The sequence below is a fragment of the Brachyhypopomus gauderio genome, chromosome 8, assembly GCF_052324685.1.
Source record: "Brachyhypopomus gauderio isolate BG-103 chromosome 8, BGAUD_0.2, whole genome shotgun sequence".
Classification (NCBI taxonomy): domain Eukaryota; kingdom Metazoa; phylum Chordata; class Actinopteri; order Gymnotiformes; family Hypopomidae; genus Brachyhypopomus; species Brachyhypopomus gauderio.
The window spans coordinates 24,721,397-24,748,077 of record NC_135218.1 but is presented as its reverse complement, the minus strand read 5'-3'; the positions used below and the strand labels follow the sequence as shown (position 1 = coordinate 24,748,077).

At 43.9% G+C, this 26,681-nt stretch overlaps 2 protein-coding genes across 14 annotated transcripts in view; both read right to left on the bottom strand.

The window, feature by feature from the left end:
• Window positions 1-4,413: 4,413 nt before the first annotated feature.
• erp27 (endoplasmic reticulum protein 27) lies at window positions 4,414-8,507 on the bottom strand. 2 transcript variants are annotated; one of them, XM_077015759.1, is made up of 7 exons: window positions 8,015-8,507; window positions 7,577-7,662; window positions 6,346-6,483; window positions 5,950-6,066; window positions 5,598-5,723; window positions 4,759-4,956; window positions 4,414-4,495 (listed from the first exon to the last, which is right to left on the bottom strand). In XM_077015759.1, the coding sequence occupies exons 1-7, from the start codon at window positions 8,070-8,072 to the stop codon at window positions 4,451-4,453; spliced, it is 768 nt and encodes a 255-aa protein (XP_076871874.1). In that variant the 5' UTR covers window positions 8,073-8,507; the 3' UTR covers window positions 4,414-4,450. The 2 variants fall into 2 exon arrangements, with proteins under 2 accessions (XP_076871874.1, XP_076871875.1); XM_077015760.1 differs by having other exon boundaries at window positions 6,436-6,483.
• Window positions 8,508-12,529: 4,022 nt separating this feature from the next.
• rbfox2 (RNA binding fox-1 homolog 2) overlaps window positions 12,530-26,681 on the bottom strand; it is a 39,420-nt gene continuing 25,268 nt past the window's right edge. For 2 of the 12 annotated variants that reach the window (XM_077015744.1, XM_077015754.1), the window contains 7 exons: window positions 23,225-23,312; window positions 22,950-23,138; window positions 22,655-22,805; window positions 21,702-21,744; window positions 19,412-19,506; window positions 15,294-15,375; window positions 12,530-15,177 (listed from right to left, as the gene is read on the bottom strand). In XM_077015744.1, coding sequence (XP_076871859.1) covers window positions 15,133-15,177; window positions 15,294-15,375; window positions 19,412-19,506; window positions 21,702-21,744; window positions 22,655-22,805; window positions 22,950-23,138; window positions 23,225-23,312 — 693 coding nt within the window. In that variant the 3' untranslated portion in view covers window positions 12,530-15,132. Of the gene's footprint in view, window positions 15,178-15,292; window positions 15,376-19,411; window positions 19,507-21,109; window positions 21,153-21,701; window positions 21,745-22,654; window positions 22,806-22,949; window positions 23,139-23,224; window positions 23,313-26,681 lie in introns of those variants that run through there. The other 10 variants (XM_077015745.1, XM_077015747.1, XM_077015746.1 and 7 more) reach the window with 10 other exon arrangements.

Sequence of the window (26,681 nt, the reverse complement as noted above, 5' to 3'; positions counted from 1 at the left end):
CCCTCCCTGTCCTGTGCATCTTTATATTGTTACTGATCCCTCCACAGGAACTGTTGTCGAAGTTTGTGATTGGTTCGAGAATCAAGTGACACCAAGCCCCTTTTTGTATTCCAATACAGAAACACACCCATGCACACACACCCATGCATGCGCACACACAAACGCATGCATCTGTATGCATATGCACCCCAAATAGCACATCTTAAAACAGTCATACATGTACCTAAACTTTATATAATTCTGACCAGCCCACAAGCAATTATGAAGTGGTTGTACTGAAACATGTGTTTACTAAAACTAAAACCATATTGAAAGTAATCCAATGGTCAATATGTCTGTACATTTCTGCTGGTGTTTTTTTGTTTTCCATTTTGAGTTTCAATATAAGACTGATGTGTGTGATGTGGAGGGGTCTATCCTCACCTGTACACTCATGTCTTTCTCTTTAGAAATGTCCTCTGTGTTTATCCGTCCTTACCCCTATAGTCACCCACAACATCGCATGATATCAGTTCAGCTGTGGTCGTGTGCAGTGTCTTCCCTATGACTGACAGGTGTCTAGCAGAGCACACTGTGTCTGTATTAGCATTTCCGAGGCAGATAATTAACTAGCACATCCGTCAAATTTGTCCCTTTCTCCCATTCAAGACTCAGTGTAAATATTTGTGCAAAAGGTCACTTTCTTAGTGACACGTCCGTGAATTATGATTCGAGTCCAAGTTCATGTGGGTCAATCCCCCGCCCACACAAACCAAAAAAACTGCTGCTCACCCAATGACTGACGAGCAAGGGAAAAAGCATTATACTAATCACAGTTTAATTAGAGGCTTGCCTTACTCTCACCGAAACCTGTCAGTCCCCAGGAACCTTAGCAAACTGATGCCTGTTATAACATCTCTACATCTTTGTTTGTATTTTTTGGCAGACCATATGTTGTGGGATGACTACGTAAATGAAACAAGGGCAACATCTGAACTATGAAGACAGATGTGATTATTACAGTGAGATAGAAGTATGAATGCATAGTAGGTTATGGCATACATATGAAAAAATACAACACATGCAAATAAAATACAAAAATAGGGAAATGATGTGTGATGTAGGTATACAGAAACTCTCTGTCTCTCTCTCTCTCTCTCACACACACACACACACACACACACACACACACACACACACACACACACACACACACACACACACTTATTATGATGTGGGGTCATGCATAACATGTAACATATGAATTACAAGCAGTCATTACTCACACCTAGATCCAAAATCTAATCTTAATCTAAACCTCAGTAACCAAAAACAGACTGTCCTGAAACATTAAATAAAACATACTGACAAAAAGCCATTTATCCTGCTTGTGGTGAACTAGGCTATACCTGTTTTTCTCCAGATATTTTTGTCCTAGATATTTTGACACCTACCCCCCAAATGCACACACTATCATACATGAACATGAACAGCCTGTGAACTCTCCTCTCGTTATGACTTGCTGTGTGTGTGTGTGTGTGTGTGTGTGTGTGTGTGTGTGTGTGTGTGTGTGTGTGTTATTCTTGGTGCAGGACGTTTGTCTTGGACACTATGCTGTATAATTTCAGTGTCTGCTGCAGTGGACTCAGTCCAGCATGAGGTCGAGTTGGAGAAAGATCCTCCACACTGAACTCCGATATCTCCACGATTCTTCTGCTGCTTCCCAGTCGGTGCTGCCGTTACTTATTTGAACTGCTGCATAATTCTTAATTGTTCGTGCAAGCAGCTCATTCCCTGGTTAGTCAGGGACGATTGTGACTAAGGGTTGTGGAACATGGACTCCGACCAGGATCAAAGTGACAGTTCTCAGTACCGGGCCGTGACCTCCTGATGCGCTACTGAAAATGTTTACACCGAGACGATTGCACGCTTACAACACCTGCGTGAACTCATGGCCCTGCGTGCACGTTGACATATTTTTGAAACATTTTGCTTGTGTTGATTCATGATGTCTAAATTCTGCAATTAGGTTCAGAGTAACAATGTTAGTTTTTCAAATTATGAAAAAATTGTTTTATTCTTAGTTTTGGCTGTGTACCAGATAAGGCCTTGATATCAAATACGGCTCACTAGAAAAAACATTTTTTGCCCACAAATATCAATCAAAAAATATAAAAACTAAATATGCAGAGGAGATGGGTATATAAGCCAAGATGTATTTTAGCTAACAGGTTTTCATAAAGCTTTAACTGTAAATATACAGCTGTGGTAAACCATTTTAAGCTCACTTTAGGTCACAACCTTTTCGACTCCGTGAGCGTAAGAGCCTTTTAGAGCGCTTCCTCTGAACCTCCTGGCCTCTCTCGTCCATTTTCCTGTAACCGAAGGTTCAACACCACCAGAAGTGGAAAGGGTTAATGGTTCTGTTGATGAGGTTGTTATTGCTTCTGTGTTGAACCTAGTGTGTCTGCCTCCTGAGGCTCACAAGATGAGTTGGGCACTTGAACAGCTTTAAGCAGGAAGCAGGTTGTGAAGAAAGTGGCATCTTCATATGAGGACTGCAGGTTTGTTTTCAACAACATACAGGTTGGGGCATAAACTGATGGCTGTCTGACAGGGCACACTGAACCTGTTTCAACGGCTCTGAGGTTGGGCAAGGAGCTCGTGTGAGGGAATAAGCAGGGAAACGAAATAAACCATACTGTATCCTGTAATGTCTTATATTATAGGATCACAAACCTATATGTTCTGGCTTTGTCAACTTCTAGCCCTATCTGCGGTAAAGGAAGAGCCAAATGAATACTTTTAGAAAAGCCCACAAGTGTGAAATTGCTGGTTTGGGGCCTTTCCAGGCAGCCACAGAAGAGCCCAAGTGTAAAAACTCTCCTCAGGGCATATGAAAACACACTTATGAAAAGCCTTAGGGGTTTATAGGTGTTACAGACTAACAAAGGCAATTAGACACACACACACAAACACACACACACTCATACTGCAGGAGGAAGAAGAAAAGAGGGAGAGATGGGGATTAGAAGGAGGCAGAGGTGGAAGAGAGTTCACAGAGAGGAGCAGGCAGATGTGGGTACGGCCCTGGCATCCACCATGATGGGCCCAAACAAAACCGCTACGACCGCATCATGCATCCACGACACAGCACTAAAGAAAGGCAGACGCTGGAGACCGTGCACTGGATGCATGTACAGGATCAGACTGGATAATTACAGTGAGAGTTCATCTGTTTTTAGGCCATGATGTTTTTACCAGAGTTTGGTTGCTTTCTCTGTGTGTGTCTCCATAGTTTCAGTCCAAGTCTTTCCACATACAGATGCACTGTAGACAGGGTCCATGCAAGAACATGCCTCAGACTGCTTTCTTCGAGGAATGTGCTAAAAAAAATCATTTGCACTCAAAGAATAGTTGGATTTTTGACATTTAACCCTCCCACCACTCCCCCTCCTCCTCCCGATCTCTCTCTTACCCCCTCTCCCTCTCTTACTGCCAAATATAATACAACTTAGCATGTCTTGGTCATCATACTTAAACTACAATATAGCGAGTTGTGGCTTCAGTGTTTGTCTTGACAATGATTACAGTACATTGCCACAAACACATCCCCATGCATACAGTGGTTTCAATAGCTAAACGTGAACCAGGACTGTGCTTCTCCCAGTGTTTGGCCAGAACAAGCAGGATATATGGATCTGAGGTCAGTTTTGTGGCTTTGTGGTTTTATATAAAAGACGGAGGTCTGGATTTGGGTGGGACTTCCTGATTCCAGATCAGTATGAAAAATGGAATTAAGATGTTCCATAGAAAGTTACGGATGGTTTTTCCACGAAGTAGCACTTGTTTCTGTTTGGCTAACAAAGCCCACGAATTATCATGCTTCAGTCTGGCCCTCAAAAACTCAGTAACATAAAAACAATCTCCACTTCTTTTGGCACTTAAAACACATTTTGTCTAACTCAATCACTTTTGACAAAATTCCCTGTCATATTTCTATTGTTTTCTATTGCATGGACCCCCTTATCCTGTTGTGTGTGTGTGTCCGTGTAATCAACCATGTGGGATGGGTTGAACAGACTGGCCAACAGCCACACACCAGCATACATCAGAGTCTCAAGATTCAATCCTGAGGACACTGTCCCTCAGACACACAATATAAACTTGTCTGTTCTTGGTGCAAGTCTACATCTGTTTTGCTTTCACACACACACACACACACACACACACACACACACACACACACACACACACACACACACACACACACACACACACACACACACACACACACACACACACACATACATACATACATACATACATACATACATACATACATACATACATACACACACACACACATACACACATGTGCTACAAACAATACACATCATTAAGCAAAAAAAATATTACCCAGAAGACTGACGTGTCATAAAAAGCTTTAATGGAGGAATTGTAGACATGGTCAAAGCTCAGTCCTTGTTTCTTGTTCTCCAGAAACTTTCTCTTTCTATGGGCGAAAGCAAATCATAGAGTGATTATAGAGGTAACCCCATGATATAATGTAGGCCTGTAACCTATGGCGGTGGATTTGAAGTGAAAATGATCGATTTCTACTGCAATCTCAACTTCACAAATACTCAGGCACAATGCATACAATTATTCTGACTCATAGACTGTATATTCAGTCAAATCAGTAATAAAAATACAGATACCAAGTATGCTGTTATTTATAATGATAATAATCTGTACTGTAGCTCTAATCATATCTACCTGTAGCTCTCCGCTGAGGAAGGAGTCGCAGAAGTTACGCACACGGTCAGCAGAGATCTCACCAGGCGCCATGAGCCACGACTGGTCCGAGCTGCCGTCGTAGAGGCCCACGCGCGGCAGCTCACGCGACTTCAGCCGGAAGTAATCCAGCACACGTGCGTTGGCCTTGTCCTTACCGTTTACCAGCACAAACAACAACTGCACACAAAACCCAGTGCACCTTTCACACGCAGGCAGCAACCGTCGCGTTTAAAATCTTTCCTTGATCTTACCTATCTCACTCCAAATACAAGATCGAAAAAAAAATTTTAACTCAAAAGAAAAAGTCTCACTGATTTAAAGAAAGTGGGTATTTAGGACCCAAGTTCAAAGTTACAATATTTAACTTATTTGTGTTGTCCATAAAAAGATGCTCATTATTCTTGATATTTTTACTTGTTTTGTGGAATCTAAAAAAATGTGAGCGGACGGTTTCAAAAGTCTGAGTACATTTAGCGCCAGCTAGATTCGAGTACATTTTTATAGCTGTTTAATGCAACTGAAATTGCTTCACACTAAAATTAAACACCAAGCACATATTAGGATAACAATGAAAATGGGATTTAAATGATCGTAGACTGCATAATGTAGATCACCTGATAATATAGGCAGCTCGAAATGTTAACAGCATCAAAGTCATCGGTTCAATTTCCAGGGAGTACACATGCTATCTACTGATAAGTGTACAAGTCGCTCTGGATAAGAGTGTGCCAAATCGAAAAACAAATGTAGTGTAAATGTACTGGTGTGGAGCTGATCCGAGATCAGGTTGTGGGGGACCGAATAGGTTATCACGGTACCTTGCCAGCGTACTGCGGGGCCAGAACCTCCAGGCGCCCCTTCAGCTCTTTGTAGTTAGAGCTCCCCCTATGTGCCATGAGCACAAGGTGCACCTTCACTTTGGACTGAAACAGACCCACAGCAGACTGACAGAAAGAGGAGGATGAGATTATTATTATGGAAGGGAGGATCAGTGACATAAGAAAGGTTAAGAAAGCTTCTAATTTACTTTGTACATTTTCTACTTTTTTCTTTGTACTTCTTGAGTTTTGCCTGTGTGTAGCAGTTTCTCTTCCCTGTAATATTGTTTTTAGAAACTTGAACAAAAACAATGAAGAAGAGAAGTGTGTATTTGTGTGTTTGTTGCAGTACCACTGGATTGTACTCTGTTATGAAGCGGATGTTGTTGATAGTGAAGAATCGGACGACCCCGTCAGTGTCCAGGTTAGGAATCTTCGAAAGCTGCAGATGTTCCTGATGCAAGTCTACCTGTAGATGTTATCACACACACACACACACACACACACACACACACACACACACACACACACACACACACACACACACAAGTGAATGAGGAGTGCTGATTCAATTTATAGCCCTTGACCTGCTGAACAGAAGATGTTTCATCAGGTCTACATTTGTTCATGGTTATTTAATCAAGAACAGTGTTTTCACTAAGTGAGACGATCACGCTGCTGATGGCAGAAATGAAGCGCGGACTGAACTACCCTCTCAAGAGGTCAACAGGAAGAGGCCCAGGCGTACCTTCCTGAAGATGACGATGGCGTCCGAGCTGACGCTGTAATTGGCCCACACCTCCTTCACGCTGCACAGGGCGGCGGGGAGGTTTCTCACCTCTTCAGCAGCGGCGAGAAACTCCTTGTAGCCGTGGCCTCCATCAGTCTGCCGTGCAGTCCCCACCCAGACACGGGAAAACACGGGAGAGACGGAAGATGTGACAGCACTCCAAGTGACAGACAGAGTACACACACACACACACACACACACACACACACACACACACACACACACACACACACACACAGGGATGGGCTACAGCCATACCCTCCATCTGTGCCACACATTCTCCACACACACAGGGTTAAGATATAGCCATAATCTCCATCTGTGTGACACAAGCATGTACATACACACATGCACGCACACACAGGGTCAAACTATAGCCATATCTTCCATCTGGTGCAACACACAACACACATAGAGGCAGGAACAAGCTACTAGCTTGCACACACCATCATCACACACACACACACACAAATCACAGAGATTCTCACATTTTCTCATTCTTCCAGTTTTATCTCATCAGTGACACATCATCTGAACAGTTTCTATTATATTTTCAACACACTTACTGCCGTCAACATTAAAACACATCAGCAACTCTTTCAACTCTTTTAGAGTAAGACTAACATGCTGAATTGAAATGAAGCAAAGCATGTTTGTGCGAGCAGGAAAGGGAAAACCTTTTATAGTCTTGTGTTATGTTCTCATCGGAAGGCTTAAACGGGAGCGAAGACTGAACTGCAGAGCTGTGGTCCCAGGTCTGCGTCCCTGCTCCCAGACTGTGTTTGGGTTCACGTTGGGTTGCTCCTGCTTTGGTTTATGGAGACAGGAGGCTGCCAATCCCACAATGCCTTAGATGCGCGCTTGTTTCCTGGTCCGTTTCCTCCTCCACACAACAAGGCGAGCCAAGGGGTTGGCATTTTGGCAGGCTGCCCTGCGTTGCCACGATGGCAGGCGTTTTCCGTGCCCAGCTTTGTGGCGGTGACAGGGCTCGTGTGGGCTCTCCCACACACTGGCTTTTTTCTCTCATATTTGTCAGGCTGCGTTTTTTTTTTTCACGGTACAAAGTGCCTTTTCTGGTCACTTCCGGAACTGCCTCCACTCTTCCACATCCCACAAACGATCATCTCCCAGGCATGTACAGTCTGACACACACACACACATACACACACACACACACACAGCTTCTAACCTCAAAAAACCCGACGACGACCACCTCAGCCGAGCCAATGAAGGATGCAGCCGCAGAAATGTCCGTCAGTCTGGGCAAGGCGTTCTCTGTGGGGATTTCGTTGCAGAAGGTCAGTACACCTGAGCTGCAGTACACCTGAGCTGTCACCAACGGCAACTGGCGCCGCTTTGTTCACAGTTGACAAGTAACACGACTTACACACATTTTTGTCCTTCTCAGCCAAATTAAAACTGAAACAGAAATGTATCTATAGACGATTTTGTTGTTTTTTACAGACTATATATACAGTGATGACACAGAAATACCCAGAAATGATCTACCAACACAGATAATCTTTCATAGCAGTAGCTAACATTCCAAATCTATATACATCCCATTTATTCTTGAATCTCCCACAGGGGGAGGGAGAGAGGTGTTTCATGGGAGACACAACCTTACCTTTATCTGCTGCTGTGCAGAATGCAAGCATCAACAGAAACAAAAAAACGAACAACATTTTGGCGGAGTGTCGAGAGAAGACAAAACACAGAGCAATGAAAGAATATCAACTTTTCCCCCACTATTTCTTTGCCCCCTCATTCAAATCACATGACAAATTGGGCAGTGGTGATTGGTGGGTGTGTGAGAACTGAGCAGGTGTGTTGATATGCTGGTTTGGATTACGTGTCACAGCACTAGTGAGGGTCTTTCTTAACCAGAACTGTGGCACGCTTGCTTATAATACAGAAAGCCGATGGTTCACCTCACAACTGTCAGTATACTGCAACTGCAGCATTGACAAATAACTTGTACAAGCCCCTCCCTGCACCAGTGCCTAGTGTGAATGAATGCTTCAAGTGAACCATTTGCTACATTGTCCAAAAAATGTAAAAAAATAAAATAAAATAATAATAATCAAGCAATCAACCAAACCAGAATCTGCTCATGAGAAGCTTCGTCTTCCAGTGGTTCTCTGGTAAACAAGCATAATCAGCAGTCAAGCGGATTCACCTTTGCCTGCTTGCCACACCACTCCACCCAGCCATAGTTTACTGGGTTTCTTCCTCCTGTTCCCCAGAATGCTAAAAACACATCTGGTCCACTGTAGGCACATTAGGATATTACACCACACTTCACAGCTGATGCACAGTCACCTTCGGCCAAAATAAATCTGTTTCTTGTCAGAGAAATTTGAAGCTGATGGTGAATTCTGACAGCACCCCCTGCCTGACGTGAATCATATATTGTATCTTCTGCTCTCTAGTGGACCAGAGGGGAACAGTAAGGTTCTCCACCCTTGTAACAATCATGGCTGAGCTCTCTTCACAATATTAGCCATGCTGTTTGTGATTAGGGGCTATGATGTTGGCCTGACCATTACAGGGGTGGTGTGTGTGTGTGTGTGTGTGTGTGTGTGCTGGGAGCAAGCGTCCGAGGATGAGCTGTCAGCTCACAGTGTGAGAAGAGTGTGTTCTAGTTTGTTCCATTTGTGGGTGCCCAGCAGTGCATGCATGTGCAACAAAGATGATGTCTGCAGGTTGCATCAGCACCAACGTTTCACACAGACACAACAATCCTGCTTTAGGCTTCCAAAGGAGGTCTAAGTTCCCCTCAAGCAACCTGGAAAATAAGCAAAAGTCTGAGATAAATACATATTGAACACACAATGTGGCGTTTCAGCCTACATAGTGAAGACTTCAGCACGTGATGTGTTACGACACCAAAAACTGCCAGCTGTCATGATTCCTACTAGAGAACTGCATCGCACTATTATTAAAATATTAATTTACATTATTCTGAGGCAGTTCAACTTAGTATGTGGGATACAGGGCAAAATCTACAACACAAGGGTTCACAGGAAGACCTCGGAGGCCAATCTGCCCGTTTATGATGATTATGAGAAGACAGTAGGAATGGACCGATTAATGACCTCAGTGTTTCTGTGGTCATGCTTGTCTAATGGAGCTCTCCAAAACCTGATTTATCTATTTAATTTAATCTATTTGTTACATGATTTAAACACTTCGCGGCACACTGAGCTATTCCTGTTCCTTTAATGGTTGATGTTCGAATTATTCCAATTGCAAATAAATCTATAAAATGAGCACAATTAAAATGAAAATGTCACCTTTATAAAAGTATCATATGTTTAGAACCGTGTATGCCATGTTTAATTTGGCAGTTGGGGCTAAATCACCACACGTCCTCAGGTCGAAGCTGTGTCAAAACCTAAAGCTTTTACAGCAGAGCAACATTTTCGCCGAACGGAGAGCGGCGGTCCGGTCCAGCCCGTTACAGCACGAGAAAACACCGGTACGGTTGGGTTGTAGGGACAAGTAGGCAATTCAGGGTTTCAAAAAGGTCGTCTTCATATCCCTAGCTTTCCATGAAGCAGCTGTAACGTTTAGAGAATGAGGGAGGGTGAGGGTGCCCTGCCCTCCGTGTGTGTTACAGGCTGTAAGGTAAAGCCCTTCATATTATTACACCCCATGAACGATGCTGAACTGTTATATCATTAGTCAAAAGACTTGGTTCATGTATTCTTCACATGCCGAGCTAGGCCAAACCTTAGGCAGCCCCCGTATGTTATGTAAGCCTACTTTAAAATACACCAGTCTTTGGATCCCTCACCCTATTCTCTCTCTCTCTCTCTCTCTCTCTCTCTCTCTCTCTCTCTCTCTCTCTGTGTGTGTGTGTGTGTGTGAGAGAGAGAGAATGGAGGCGGGTCTGACACACTAATTGTAGAAGAGTTTGTGAGAGAAGAGAGGATGAGAGTAAGTATAAAAGGACGGGTTTGACTGCAGACAGGAGGCGAGAGAGAGAGAGAGAGAAAGAAAGATGTGTTGAAAAAAAAGAGGATCCAAACTCTCTTTTGTTTTGCACTTCTGCGCTCGCTCGCTCTGAAATCAAGCCCCCGGAAAACTTCTCCACCGCAAACTAGAGGGAGGAGAGCCAGTCATCTGTCCCGAATCTGCTGGGCCGCGACACCGCAGTACCATTACTGAACCATCCGCTCTACTCTCTAGAGCAGAGCAGCATGCAAGCTCCAAACACTCCTGCCCGTGTTGATACTGTTTCTTACGGAGAACAACGGCTAAGAGACAGAAGGGAGAAGTAGAAATGTTGGATAAACACCTGCGGTCTCAGAGCATGTCCACGTGGACTTCACTCTCTGGAAATTCGTTAAGTCAGTGCTGGTAATCTTACACTGGGTGATGAATGGGTCAGGCACTAAATAAATCAGAGGGCAAGGTGGAAGACGGAGAGAGAATGCGCGTGTCTGGAAAGTTCCTTAAAATAGGAAAATAGTTGCAGACGTTTGCATTAATGGCCAAATAAGGTTGCCACATGTGCACGAGAAAGTCCAAGAATAAAATCGAGCTGCTTGTCAGGTTTTGCGTGTCAGTCGAGCGTTTTAAGAAAAGCTGCAGGATACTATAGTGTTCTTAATATACTGTATAGCAACACTGAAATTACATTTCAAGGGCACTTAAGGACTTTCCTCGGTGTGTAAAGACTGGCCTACATTCCTGAGGTAGGCAAGGCTAACTGAAAAATGTATGTTTTGGGTTAAGGTACTGCAAGTGTCCAATATTAGACTGCTGAGGTTATTTAAATATGCTACAAATAGACCCGTTTGTAAATACATAGACCTGAGATTACGTAACAGTCTGCTCCCTGCACTCCAGATTAGGATGAGCTAAAGCTAATCTGTCAAAATAGTTTTCTCAGCAGAATGGATGTATTTAAAGAATCTGAGAGAAATTGTAAATGTCCAAGTGTAACAGATAAGAGGTTAGATAAATAAGATTTTATTTAGTCAAGATTTTGAGGGGGTTCTTTTCAGCATTAGCATCAGCATTATATTCAAATTTATTATTTTTTATACTTGTAGTGGTGCCATCTTTAGACAACCCCCCCCCCCCCCCCCCCCCCCCCCCCCCCCCCAGGCTCCAGCAGGAGATCACCCGTCCCTTCAGGCCCCAGAACCAGGCCAAAATGGGTTCAGAGATGACAGGGCTTCAGAGATGACACTGCTGGCATGCAGAGTCTTGGCCCAAATAAACACCAACCCCACGCTTCAGATGTTAAATTCGTCGACAGCTTTAGTCAGCCCTCAATAGCGGAGGTTCACAAAGCTCACCAAAGCCTCGGTGGCAGGCATCACCTTTCACTCATCCTTCAAAAGGCATATCAGGATTTCTGTAGCACTGGTGAATTGTTAAAGGCAAGGATTAAAAAGGAGTCAGCTTTGTTTCATTTAATGGTTTGAAAAGCATTTGGTGGTAGGAACTGCCTAGCTGAGGTACATTTCAGGACGTCCTTCTCACAACTCAGTGGTTTGTCTTACAGCAACATAGACCGGAGTGATTTGGCTGTATGGGGGGATGTAGATGTTCACTCCTGCTGTACCTCAGCCTCCAGTCTTGCTCTCTCTTGGGGACAGCCAGTCAACACCCTTCTACTGCCTTATCCTCTTAGGCATTACCTGGACAATACAATAGTCTGGACTTTCAAAAGTATTAAAAAAAATGTATTAACATTATGGTATAATTATGGACATCGGTCAACAATTTCAATCAAGTTGGCAAAAAAGAAGGGACTTGCCTTACTTTTCTTTCTAAAGGACCACCTACAATATTTAGATGCACTTACACCCAGTTCTAGTTTGACACTAGAGCCGTGCAGGAATGAGTCAGGACAGGAATGAGCACGTCAGCATTGCACTGATGTTGCTGTCGATTTGAGCAGATTGAGGCACACCCTAAAGATTTAAATTAAGACATCAATGTTGGATTTGTTCCTCGTCAGCCTATTTATACGCATATATTGTTTATGTTTATGCACTTTAATCGCGGATCGACTTTATTTTGTTCATTGTGAACCTCACTGTGAACATGAATGCATGTCACCAACCATCACACTAACACGACTGAGTTCTATGAGCTTCCAAAGCAAGACACAACTCATGTGCATATTTAAAAAAACTGTTTATATGGGCATTCAGATACAAATTACATCACAAATGGCATCCGAGTACGCAGAGAGAAAGAGTTCAAACCAAAAACACACTCACATTGTAAACTAAAGGATAATATGCACAACATGTATCATATAATAATGTGCAAAGATGGAAAGAAGTTATATGACAGGAATGGAACACTACTGAAGGTGGCAGGCATTTCTTTTCCACCTTGACTGCACAACGGGACATTATTTATACCTGTGCTTGACAAGCCAATCCAACAAACCTAGACTCACGCACCCTTGACAATCAATAATCCAACTTCTTCCCTGGGCTCCCCCAGCCATCAACAGAGTTCAGGAACTCTCCTTTGACCTGACCCGAATTTTCAGCTGACTTGATTCTCAGCAACTCTCAACAATACCTTCTAACGAAACACCTCTGTGAACTGAACCGGGCGGAGCCTGGCCCTCTGTTCAGACAGCTCTGGCTTTAGACTACTATTTACAAGTAGTACCAAAGCCACTACAAAAAGTTAACACAGCAGGAAGAAGGGGACTACAGAAGTGGACCAATCCAGCCTTCTTTACCTAATGCAACTCTTCAAATAGTCTAACTTGGGCAAGGGAGGAGGGTCAGATCGCAGGTACTGAGGTCTTTGTTTCCTGGTAACACTGAGAAACATTGTGCATAGACTGCAAAGTACCTAGTGGACAGGGACAAACATCACCTTTCCGTCTTACTGAGCTTTCAAAGAGAGGGCAGGAATCTCCTTAATCTTACCACAATGTTCCATGTGACTTTCATCACCAATGGAATATTATTTAATCCCTACACCACACAGAAGGAAAAATATGCTGGCAAATTGATGAACTAAAAAAGTCACAATTCTGAAATGTGTTCCATTCTTTACCTAAAGTCTGAGAGTTGGCTAGGAAGCATAATCACTGAAACCATGTTTGAGGGAGATGACTGTGTACGCTGTAACAGATCACAGAACAGCTGGGCTTGCACGCATTCTCCATCATCCAGCACTTCTTACTAAATGTACTGAAATATGATTCGTGCACCAAACAAAGTACATATATTGGTAATTCTGACCAAAAAATAACCTGCTTGTTTTGAAGTTTGTTAATAAATTAGGTTGTAAATTGGATGTCAATGGCACCGAAGACACTGCAAATGCCATTTTAAACTGCTTCGAACTAAATCAATAAGTCACTTCAAACAAACAATAAAATCTATTGATACAAAAATAAAACAAGCCAAACAACAGAAATTACCATAGGCTCACACATATAACCAAAAATGTGCTTCACAAATCTTTGGAACAAAAATTCAAATGACAAAATATCAATATTTAGAAGATAGAGACACTTAGCGAAGCAAGACAAAAATACTATGCAATTTAACTTTAAAATAATAATAAAAAATTCCATCGCCACTAAATCCGTTCTGAAATGTTGTCTGGAAGTTGCATATTTGACAGAGCTAATCTAATAAAAAGGGCAGGTGCCCATAATCCAATTAGGTGTTATTAAAGTCCAAGAGAAAAAAAGCGCAATTTATATATTTTCTGAACCTAATTGTGTTATATAGCCGCTCATGCAAGCGGTACTGTCAACCTGTTTATTACATGGGATCATTTGATAGTTTCATTGTTTACAGTCACAATTTCTGCTCGTTCTCACTTGAATAGGAAAAAAAACTATGCCACAGAAATGGTATGTCAAGGAATAGTAATAATAATAATAATAATAACAATAATGTTTGGTAACCTTTTTGTTCTATACTAGTTTATTTGCATATTGTGACTATTCAATTTTAAAGGTATGTCTTTTCAAAAAGACCTTTAAGTAGGAGGTAATTTTACAACATCAACAAAAAGATCTAAGCAAGATTCTGTATGCTATTTTATGACACTTTGTCCCATTTGCATGCGCAAAATTCCTGCAATCCACGACAATTGTCTGATTTGTCTTTTATCTCAGTCCTTTCTTTTCTCAGATGAGACTTTGAGAGACATTTCACCTCAGACGGTTGCCTCTTTCATGTTGTATGGAACAACATCTTGGTTCCACACCAAAGAGCAAGTGGGGTTTGTCTGTTGATGGTTTAAACGATTTCCCCTCCTGCTGCAGTCAATATGGTGGCATGGGCAGCCATCTTCTTTGTGTGGGCTTCTCCAATAAAGATATTAAATGTAGTGTGGTACTCTGAAGATGTGATGTACAAACTTGTCCATTGTAGTCCAGACACTCTTTGCACATGTAGTTTGGTGGCCACTAGAGGCACCCTAGAGCCAGTACTGCATGCATATGTGCAGAGAAACGTGCCAAAGGAAGAAGTATTAATCGAGCTTTTTTTTGTTTTTGTTTTTTTGTTTGTTTTTTTTCAGCCGTGCAATTTCTCAGTCAGCCATCTCAAGTTCTTGAGTTACATATATATATAAAAAAAAAACACTTGTAGTGATGTACTTTCCTCTCTCAAGTATTCTTTCGTAAAGCGGTGCGTTTCATTTTCTGTTTGTCCACAAAAATGTACTTTTCCACTCCAAAGTGACTGAATTGCTAAAAGTTTGGGAGTCGGTGGTGCTGAGAGGCTTGGTAGTTTAGTATGGGGAGAACCTGCTGTATCCTCCCCTATAGAGGGTGGCCTGCGGAAGAAAGAACCAGGTTAACCCACAGATGCTACACCTAGACAATTTACCTGAGACAATCTAAGACTTTCACACTCTATAAGTGATAGTCCTTAAAATAGGTAAATATGTACCATAGCTCCAACTCCGTATGCAGCAGCTGCTGGGGCGGCTAGCGCCGTGGCGTATGGGTCCGCTGCGTACACACGGCCGTAGCTGAGGAAGGAACCGGGGGGGGAGTTGTTTTACAATGTACATCTGTTATGACTGCTGTTGACAACCATTTCTGGGGGGTTGAAATGGAAGTTGGTCCGCAGAGGGGAAAGCTGCTTTGATGCTAATTCACTAATCTGTGAGTGAGGACTGGTTAGCTCTGATGCTAATTCACTAACCTGTGAGTGAGGACACTGGTTAGCTCTGATGCTAATTCACTAACCTGTGAGTGAGGACTGGTTAGCTCTGATGCTAATTCACTAACCTGTGAGTGAGGACTGGTTAGCTCTGATGCTAATTCACTAACCTGTGAGTCAGGACTGGTTAGCTCTGATGCTAATTCACTAACTTGTGAGTCAGGACTGGTTAGCTCTGATGCTAATTCACTAACCTGTGAGTGAGGACTGGTTAGCTCTGATGCTAGTTCACTAACTTGTGAGTGAGGACTGGTTAGCTCTGATGCTAATTCACTAACCTGTGAGTCAGGACTGGTTAGCTCTGATGCTAATTCACAAACCTGTGAGTGAGGACTGGTTAGCTCTGATGCTAATTCACAAACCTGTGAGTGAGGACGCTGGTTAGCTCTGATGCTAATTCACTAACCTGTGAGTGAGGACTGGTTAGCTCTGATGCTAATTCACTAACCTGTGAGTCAGGACTGGTTAGCTCTGATGCTAGTTCACTAACTTGAGAGTGAGGACTGGTTAGCTCTGATGCTAATTCACTAACCTGTGAGTGAGGACTGGTTAGCTCTGATGCTAGTTCACTAACTTGTGAGTGAGTACTGGTTAGCTCTGATGCTAATTCACTAACCTGTGAGTGAGGATGCAGGTTAGTTCTGATGCTAATTCACTAACTTGTGAGTCAGGACTGGTTAGCTCTGATGCTAATTCACTAACGTGTGAGTGAGGATACTGGTTAGCTCTGATGCTAATTCACTAACGTGTGAGTGAGGATACTGGTTAGCTCTGATGCTAATTCACTAACCTGTGAGTCAGGACTGGTTAGCTCTGATGCTAATTCACTAACCTGTGAGTGAGGACTGGTTAGCTCTGATGCTAATTCACTAACCTGTGAGTGAGGACGCAGGTTAGCTCTGATGCTAATTCACTAACCTGTGAGTGAGGACTGGTTAGCTCTGATGCTAATTCACTAACCTGTAAGTGAGGACTGGTTAGCTCTAATGCTAATTCACTAACCTGTGAGTCAGGACTGTTTAGCTCTGATGCTAGTTCACTAACTTGAGAGTGAGGACTGGTTAGCTCTGATGCTAATTCACTAACCTGTGAGTGAGGACTGGTTAGCTCTGATGCTAATTCACTAACCTGTGAGTGAGGACTGGTTAGCTCTTATGCTAATTCACTAACCTGTGAGTCAGGACTGTTTAGCTCTGATGCTAGTTCACTAACTTGAGAGTGAGGACTGGTTAGCTCTGATGCTAATTCACTAACCTGTGAGTGAGGATGCAGGTTAGTTCTGATGCTAATTCACTAACCTGTGAGTGAGGACTGGTTAGCTCTGATGCTAATTCACCAACCTGAGAGTCAGGACTGGTTAGCTCTGATGCTAATTCACTAACCTGTGAGTGAGGACTGGTTAGCTCTGATGCTAATTCACGAACCTGTGAGTGAGGACGCTGGTTAGCTCTGATGCTAATTCACTAACTTGTGAGTGAGGACTGGTTAGCTCTGATGCTAATTCACTAACCTGTGAGTCAGGACTGGTTAGCTCTGATGCTAATTCACTAACCTGTGAGTGAGGACTGGTTAGCTCTGATGCTAATTCACTAACCTGTGAGTGAGGACTGGTTAGCTCTTATGCTAATTCACTAACCTGTGAGTCAGGACTGTTTAGCTCTGATGCTAGTTCACTTGAGAGTGAGGACTGGTTAGCTCTGATGCTAATTCACTAACCTGTGAGTGAGGATGCAGGTTAGTTCTGATGCTAATTCACTAACCTGTGAGTGAGGACTGGTTAGCTCTGATGCTAATTCACCAACCTGGGAGTCAGGACTGGTTAGCTCTGATGCTAATTCACTAACCTGTGAGTGAGGACTGGTTAGCTCTGATGCTAATTCACGAACCTGTGAGTGAGGACGCTGGTTAGCTCTGATGCTAATTCACTAACTTGTGAGTGAGGACTGGTTAGCTCTGATGCTAATTCACTAACCTGTGAGTCAGGACTGGTTAGCTCTGATGCTAATTCACTAACCTGTGAGTGAGGACTGGTTAGCTCTGATGCTAATTCACTAACCTGTGAGTGAGGACGCAGGTTAGCTCTGATGCTAATTCACTAACCTGTGAGTGAGGACGCAGGTTAGCTCTGATGCTAATTCACTAACCTGTGAGTGAGGACTGGTTAGCTCTGATGCTAATTCACTAACCTGTGAGTGAGGACTGGTTAGCTCTGATGCTAATTCACGAACCTGTGAGTGAGGATGCTGGTTAGCTCTGATGCTAATTCACTAACCTGTGAGTGAGGACTGGTTAGCTCTGATGCTAATTCACTAACCTGTGAGTGAGGACTGGTTAGCTCTGATGCTAATTCACTAACCTGTGAGTGAGGACGCAGGTTAGCTCTGATGCTAATTCACTAACCTGTGAGTGAGGACTGGTTAGCTCTGATGCTAATTCACTAACCTGTGAGTCAGGACTGGTTAGCTCTGATGCTAATTCACTAACCTGTGAGTGAGGACTGGTTAGCTCTGATGCTAATTCACTAACCTGTGAGTGAGGATACTGGTTAGCTCTGATGCTAATTCACTAACCTGTGAGTGAGGACTGGTTAGCTCTGATGCTAATTCACTAACCTGTGAGTGAGGATACTGGTTAGCTCTGATGCTAATTCACTAACCTGTGAGTCAGGACTGGTTAGCTCTGATGCTAATTCACTAACCTGTGAGTGAGGACTGGTTAGCTCTGATGCTAATTCACTAACCTGTGAGTGAGGACTGGTTAGCTCTGATGCTAATTCACTAATCTGTGAGTGAGGACGCAGGTTAGCTCTGATGCTAATTCACTAACCTGTGAGTGAGGACTGGTTAGCTCTGATGCTAATTCACTAACCTGTGAGTCAGGACTGGTTAGCTCTGATGCTAATTCACTAACCTGTGAGTGAGGACTGGTTAGCTCTGATGCTAATTCACTAACCTGTGAGTGAGGATACTGGTTAGCTCTGATGCTAATTCACTAACCTGTGAGTCAGGACTGGTTAGCTCTGATGCTAATTCACTAACCTGTGAGTGAGGACTGGTTAGCTCTGATGCTAATTCACTAACCTGTGAGTCAGGACTGGTTAGCTCTGATGCTAATTCACTAACCTGTGAGTGAGGACTGGTTAGCTCTGATGCTAATTCACTAACCTGTGAGTCAGGACTGGTTAGCTCTGATGCTAATTCACTAACCTGTGAGTGAGGACTGGTTAGCTCTGATGCTAATTCACTAACCTGTGAGTGAGGATACTGGTTAGCTCTGATGCTAATTCACTAACCTGTGAGTCAGGACTGGTTAGCTCTGATGCTAATTCACTAACCTGTGAGTGAGGACTGGTTAGCTCTGATGCTAATTCACTAACCTGTGAGTGAGGACTGGTTAGCTCTGATGCTAATTCACTAACCTGTGAGTGAGGACGCAGGTTAGCTCTGATGCTAATTCACTAACCTGTGAGTGAGGACTGGTTAGCTCTGATGCTAATTCACTAACCTGTGAGTCAGGACTGGTTAGCTCTGATGCTAATTCACTAACCTGTGAGTGAGGACTGGTTAGCTCTGATGCTAATTCACTAACCTGTGAGTGAGGATACTGGTTAGCTCTGATGCTAATTCACTAACCTGTGAGTCAGGACTGGTTAGCTCTGATGCTAATTCACTAACCTGTGAGTGAGGACTGGTTAGCTCTGATGCTAATTCACTAACCTGTGAGTCAGGACTGGTTAGCTCTGATGCTAATTCACTAACCTGTGAGTGAGGACTGGTCAGCTCTGATGCTAATTCACTAACCTGTGAGTGAGGACTGGTTAGCTCTGATGCTAATTCACTAACCTGTCACTGTAGGCTGCTGCAGCTGCAGCTGCTGCTGCTGCTGTTGGGCCGGCTACTGCCGCTGGCTGAGCGTAGCGATAGGCTGCATAACCCCCCTACAGAGAGAGAGAGAGAGGGGGATGGAGAGGGACAGAGAGCATATAGATCATGAAAGCTCCAGTTAACACCCATGCACGGGTGCAAGCCTAAATATTACAGGTTGGTAGGAGAAACACATTAAGCATTAAGCAAGATACGATACCGAATAACAAGCAAACTGCCATTAATGATCAGATGCAAACCACATTCTGAAAACGTAGTTGAGTTTTGCTGTTTGGCTGTGAGTGTGTCTCTTCCTCACTGGCAATCCTGCCTATGAAATCATTTCAAAACTTGGAATGGTGTAGTGCAATATGCCTAAAACTGTCAAATGCCATTTAAGTTTGCCAATGAGGAAGACACAAACTGAAATCACACGTAATTAAGTGTGCATAGCTTTGGTGCCATATCTCTCCCCCCAAACCCCAATGCACGCTGCACAGGACAAAGGGTGAGCAAGTCAATTACTGGTGCCATTACAGACAGACAGACAGATAAAGAGTGAGATTAAGGGAAACATTCATTCACACTCGTGTAGCCACAACCACACAGACAGACAGGTGGACGGACAGACAGCCACACATACATACGTACAGACAGACAGCATGCACCCCAAACTGAACACAATAACAAGCGATTTCTGCCAATCACACCACTGCATTCTACCCTAGAGCCAGTCAAGTAAAACTCCCACATTCCACCACACGCCTGCTGGGATGGGGAAGGGGGGGGGGGGGTCAGAATGGGACGGGGGTATTAAGAGTTTTGTATTGATAGAGAGATGTGGAGAGATGGATGGAAGGTAAAACAATATAAAAGAAGAAAGGTGAGGGAGGGTAAAAAGGAGATGGAACAAAGAGAGAGAGAGAGAGAGAGAGAGAGAGAGAGAGAGAGAGAGAGAGAGGAGGAGCTGAAGGAGAGATAGAGAGGGTGTGGAGAAATAGAAAAGGGGAGAGAGGGGTGAGAGAAAGAGGGAACTAGAGAGAGAGAGAGGGAGGAGAGAGCAGGTATCTAAGGGCAATGAGGTGTCTGCATGCCAACACTGCTCCGGTCAGCATGCCACAGTGAGACAGATACGCAGAGATTCTGGGAAGGGGTCAGAATATGACTGCTGTGCAGCTCCGATGTTTCCATCTTGAACCAACAGCACAGCTGACCCAGATCATTGGTTTCTGCTGTTAAGCTCATAGAGAAATACCTCGGGAAAGATCTTGGATTAGACTGGGAACAGTGCCAGATGAAGAGGCACTCTCAGTACACACTATCGTGTAAAGCCCTTGTAGGCTCAGGCATTTGCGTGTGACTTTAATTTTGCTTGCACCGCATTTGCAAAAAATTTTGTGTAGAGTACCTTTAAATACAAACCAAAGCTGAGGAGAATAGAAATTTAGTGACATGACCATAATGTTTTTCTTGCAAGAGTGGAGAGGCAGGTTGAAATCACGTTAAAATGTCTTCTCCCCCTTCCCTTCACCCATGTCAGATTGCAGTGAGTTAGTAGGGAAACAGAAACGCATTAACAATCTCAAACGATCAATATGTCAAACAAATTTATTAATTGATAAATCAATCAGTCAGTCAGAACGAGAGATGCACACTACCCGTCAGAGAAACCCCTACCTGCGTCAATCTGCTACTAACCACAGAGTCCTGAAACACTATTCTACGGGGAGAACAGAAAGAGCTATCGTCAACCTGGACACACACACGTACGCACGCTCGCACGCACGCTCGCACGCACGCTCGCACGCACACACACTTGCACTCATTTCCACACACAAATACACAGAGACGCTCAGTTTCATGCCACACGCCCACACAAACATACACGGAGTCGTCTATTCGTGAACCTGTTATCTGACCTAAATTCAGTGCTGTGAAACTGTTTCCACTTAAAGCCTTAGAATGCAATAGATTCAATAAATACAACTACAAGAAACGGGTTTAGAGAAATCTTTCTATTTGCATATAAGCTTGTATTGTTTGCAGAAAAACGTTGGTCTCCGAATTGCCAAAAGATTTTCATGCCAGTAGTTGTATTAAAACTATTATTTAAAGCTTGCATAAAAACTTCATGATGTAGTATGATTCAGAATGAGACGACTCCATGACGCTCACTGTCACACATCCTGCAAAACCACTCTGACTCAGAGCGAAAGAGGAAGAGGAGGATGAGGAGGAAGAGAGAAGAGAGGGGTGGACCAATACTTACATAGAGATCGGCAGGCCCATAGAAACCATCCTGGTACACCACGCTGGGAGAGGGAAAGAGAGGGAGAGGGAGAGAGAGGGAGATAAGGAGAGAGAGAGAGAGAGAGAGAGAGAGAGAGAGAACAAAAAGAAGGAGGAGAGGGGAGGAAGATGAGGAAATGGGTGAAGAAAAGGTGAAAAGAGAGGGGGAAGCAAATGTGGGGGAAGAGCGCCACCAAGTGGCCATGTGAGGAGTGGCAGGAGACACGGAGATGGTGAACAGAAGGACAGAAAACAACAGTAAGGGGAAAGAGAAAAAGATGTGAGGAAATTAGAACACACACATGCAGTGCACAGTTAAAAAAAATGCCACTTTCATCACTGATAGACCCCGGCTTATAGAGGCTGGGCACCACGTCACACTGTTCTGAAAACACGGGCTGAATCTGGAGTAACGCTCGCTACACCTGGCCTGCTGCACTAAGCAGTCGTAGAGGCTTTGGGGGACGGGGCAGCTGAACCGGTGGAAATGAAGATGGCATTTTTGGCATCACTTCTGCGACTAGCTCAAATCACACATTCACCATTCGGTTATGAATCTTAAAAGCACAGCACACCCAAAAATGATGCATGCAACATGCAGAAATGATGGTGACGGTGAAAGTGTATTTTAAACCACAAAACAGCGGAGACATATGTAGAAATATATTTTACCTAGCTAGACTTTCGAGTATAATGATCGGTTAATTGAGTCTGATTCAGTAATGTTTCATCGTTTGAGTGGGCTGGCCGATATGAGTTGTTGGAACGTCCTCTATAATGTGAATGTTACATCATGAAAGCAGTGTCTTCCATGCTACAATTCACCTGATTTAGCTAATGAAGGACATAGTTAAATTAGGTGGGTTTGAACAGGGAAGAACACTGTAGCCATTCTGAACTGGAAGTGTGTGTGTGTGTGTGTGTGTGTCTTACCCTGGGTATGCTGGAATGGCAGGCTGTGGGACGGCTGCACGCACTGCCCCGTACACGGGCCGCCCGCGGCCCCGGAGGTGAGCCCCTCGAAAGGTTGCGGCCGTCGTAGCGGCGGCCGCCGCTGCTGCCGTGGGATACGGAAACCCTGGAACTGAGCCAGCAACAGAGGGCACTTCATACGATTCCCTCCACAAACCACCAGGGCTTCAGCAGGTTTCTCGCGGCAGCCGCGAACGTAAGGCGACGCGTCGTAGCAGCAGGCATGTTATAACGTGTGTAATAAGACGGCACATACCCAGAGTCTCACCTGCGTAGAGCTCCGGGCCGTACATCGCCCCTACCATGGGACTCAGCTTCCAACCAGCTACTGGGGATGAGAAAGGAGTTTGGGCAGGGACACCAGGAGACAGGGGAAAACCATCTCGCTGAAACCTGACTAAAACACAGGCTTGGCGTAGACATCGCTCGTCAAGCATGGCTGTGGCTGAAAGCAACAGCCCACATCCCGTGTAACGCAGCATGTCTTAAAAGGGTGATGTGCGTGTGTGTTGTCTGTGTGCATGTATTTACCGTAAGGCAGAGCGTTTAGGCCCTCGCCATTAGCATAGGGGCTAACCAGCTTCTTATTGGTCATGACTCGGGCTGTGGCGTTGTTTACCTGACCGCAAGAAAGACAGGGAGACACAACGTCTCAGTGCAACCACCTCATCCACATCCCAGACTCAGATTATAGGATTATGCAGATTTATTTAGATTTATTTTGATCCAATCAACTGATTTATTCATTATGTACAAATTCAAGGGATTATAGTTATGACAGAGTTGTAACTATTCATCACACAGTTCAGCGGTTTTAGTAATGCAAATTTTATGCAGCTTGTATCTGACATTTTAATGTGTTACCAAACAAATGTACTGACCCAAGCTCTGCACATCATACACAGTGATCAGAACTAAAATTTAGAGCATGACAGAATATTCTAGAATATTTCACTGGGGCAGGTGTGACAATATTGTCCTCGGCTGAGGAGATAGAGCAGAAATTGTGAGCTCGATGATATTCCCTTATATTGCGTAAAGATCGTCCCTTCATGCACAGCATCTCCACTGATCATCAAACACAGATCAATAAAGAAACGACTACATAAATAAATAAAACACAAAACCCGGAAATAAATCTGTGTCAAAGCAAAGGAAAAAAAAAAACTAAATACAAAACGGTGCATTCCATCTCTAAAAAATGGGAGAGAAGAGAGAGCAAGAGTTCAAACATGATGATATTCAGAAGAGTGTGCACACCATTCAGCAAGATCACATTCAGCCAATTATAGTTCATTACACGACCAAGAATGAGCATACATTAGCCAATCAGCAAGCATCGGATGCAGCATATGGACCAATCAAAAACACTTTGCAGCCCAGATCTCACCCCTTCATAATGCTTCATACAGAGACATGGGGGAGGGGGGAGGGGGGGGGGGGGGGAGATGTTCAGAGAGAAAAGATGCAGAAAACGTGAGAGCCAGTCAATACTGAACGAAAAGGGACCACAAAGATGTAAGAGGGGGAAGAACTGAAAACTGAAAGAGTGAGAAGTACAGAAACGGAGCCATAGAGAGTTAGGAGGAGAAAGAAAGAGTGACAGAGCAAGAGTGAGAGAAGAGAAGAGGCAGAAGAGAAGAGAAAGCAACCCACCCAGTAAGCAACACTGAACACAGAAGCGATCCAGGAAAAATTATTTATATTTTTGGTCATCGACAAGAACAAAACGTCAATATGCGTCAAATGAAAGGGAGCCCGTGATTGGTTGTTGATAGATTGGAGAGTGAGTGAGCGAGGATATGAAAGAAGAAAAAGAAAGAAAAATAGGAAAAAGGGGGGGGGGGGGGGGGGTGAGAAAGAGAGAGATAGAGAGAGATATGCATATGCCACATGACATAACAAATCAAATCATGGAGGCCGAACACTGGCAGGCATCGACACTGATCCGTCACACACTAAAGACCAATATGCAAACACCATCAACACACACACACACACACACACACACACACACACACACACACACACACACACACACAGATCAAAACACAAGCTCCAGGTTTAACTAAAAATGGAAAAAATAAATAAATCAAAAGAGAGAAACAAAGCAGAAAAAGCACCCCACATGAATATAAGGGGAGCAATATCGCCTGAGAGACAATTTCAGTGCACGTGAGTGAATTTGAGTGTGTGTGTTTATATTAAGCGGTGGGAATACATTAACTCACATTGTATGCATTAATCAACATCTACACAGGCTTCTTGGTTCACGGAGGCAGGCAGATGGATGTAAGAATGGCTAAAGATCTCAAATGGGTCTTTGGAGGGAGGGGGGGATAGGCTTGATGGTGGGCAAAGCTCATTAGGATGGGTGGATGGATGGGTGGACGGGTGGAGGACAGAGATTTAGTGGGAGAATCTCATCAGCCATGTCAATGCGGGGGAGAAGTGATTATGTGTTAATGGTGATGAGAAAGAAGAGGGGAGAGTGAGCGTGAGAAAGAGAGAGAGATAGAGACAGAGAGAGAGAATTGCAGGAATGAGAGAGGAACAGAAGGTGATGGAAGGTGACGATCATTACTGTCAGTACTCTGTGGTCGTTGGCGGGTGTTCTACACACTCGTGATTGTAATTTAATAAACCATCTTTTTTTCCTTGAGATCCTCCACTCTATTGAATAAAATATCATGTTGAGCCTGCGGGACGCGGCTAATGTGAAGCGGCTAATGTGAAGCGGCTAACGTGCAGCAGCTAAGTGCTTAAGAGCAGAGACGGGCACGCAACACTGCTGGATGCCCAGATGAAATGTCGAAAAAGCAAACAAACGTCCCTCGAAACGCCATCAAATACGCTAACTGGGCTGGCTAAAAGAAAAACAAGAGGGAAAAAACCCCCCCAAAAAAATACAAGAACAAAAAACTGTGTCGCCTGAGAAGACCCGAGAAAAAGAGGCGTGAGACCACAGTGGTCTGCTGGACGCAGCTGTTTCAGAGGTAAAGCTGGGTGGGTTTGAGCTGGCGGCGGGGGTGTGAGTGAAGGGGGAGGGGTGTCTGAGTTTGTGCGGGGGAGGGGTGGGGGGAGGGGTTCAGGAATGAGGCCGTACATACACACACTTACCATGTGCCAGGAAACGGCATGACGACACGCGAGCGGTTACCGTGGAGACTGACAACAATAACAACAATAACAACAACACACAGAAGTTGTCAGGGAAACAGAAAGAAAAAAAAATTATAGGATAAAAATGAACAGAGTAGGCTAATGGCCAAAAAAAAAAAAAAAAGAAGTCTAATATAAATAATGAGAGAACAACCAGGCCCCAAAGGAAAATAAGCATGGAAAAGCCAATTTAGGTGGGGAAGAAAGTGCAGGGCACAGGAATATTGTAGCAGAGGAGGAAACACAAGCACAAAAAAACCAAACAAACAAGCTCCAGCTTGAGTTTTCGCTCACTATTGCTTTACCACAAATGAGGTCCTGGGATTTAACAGGAGCTGGTACAGCCCCCTTCCAGACCTCTCCACTCTATGAATAATTCAATGACTTGATTTCAGTGCATCTAGAGGCACATATACCTCCTCAAAGAAGCCGAGATGAAATGAAGTAACTCATGGGTGTACTGATGAACCCTTTGATGAACCCTTTAAAACTGCAGCACACGCTAAAAAAAAAAACCCCCAAAAAACATACAAAGAAAGACGGAGGGACCATAGCGGGCATTTGTGAGCGGTAAGTCATCCTCACATGCCAACAGATGACATCATTTGAGGGAGGAGCATGGCTCGTGATGTCAGAGGGTAAAAAATAGAGACAGAGCAGGAAGTGATGTAAGAGACAGGAAAAGGGCTGGGACAGGCTTTGACAAAAAGGACTGGTAAAGAGAGAGAGGGAGAGAAGGAGAGACAGAGAGGGAGAGAAGGAGAGACAGAGAACAAGAGAGTGAGAGAGCAAGAGAGAGATAAACAAAAAAAGGGAGAAAGAAAAA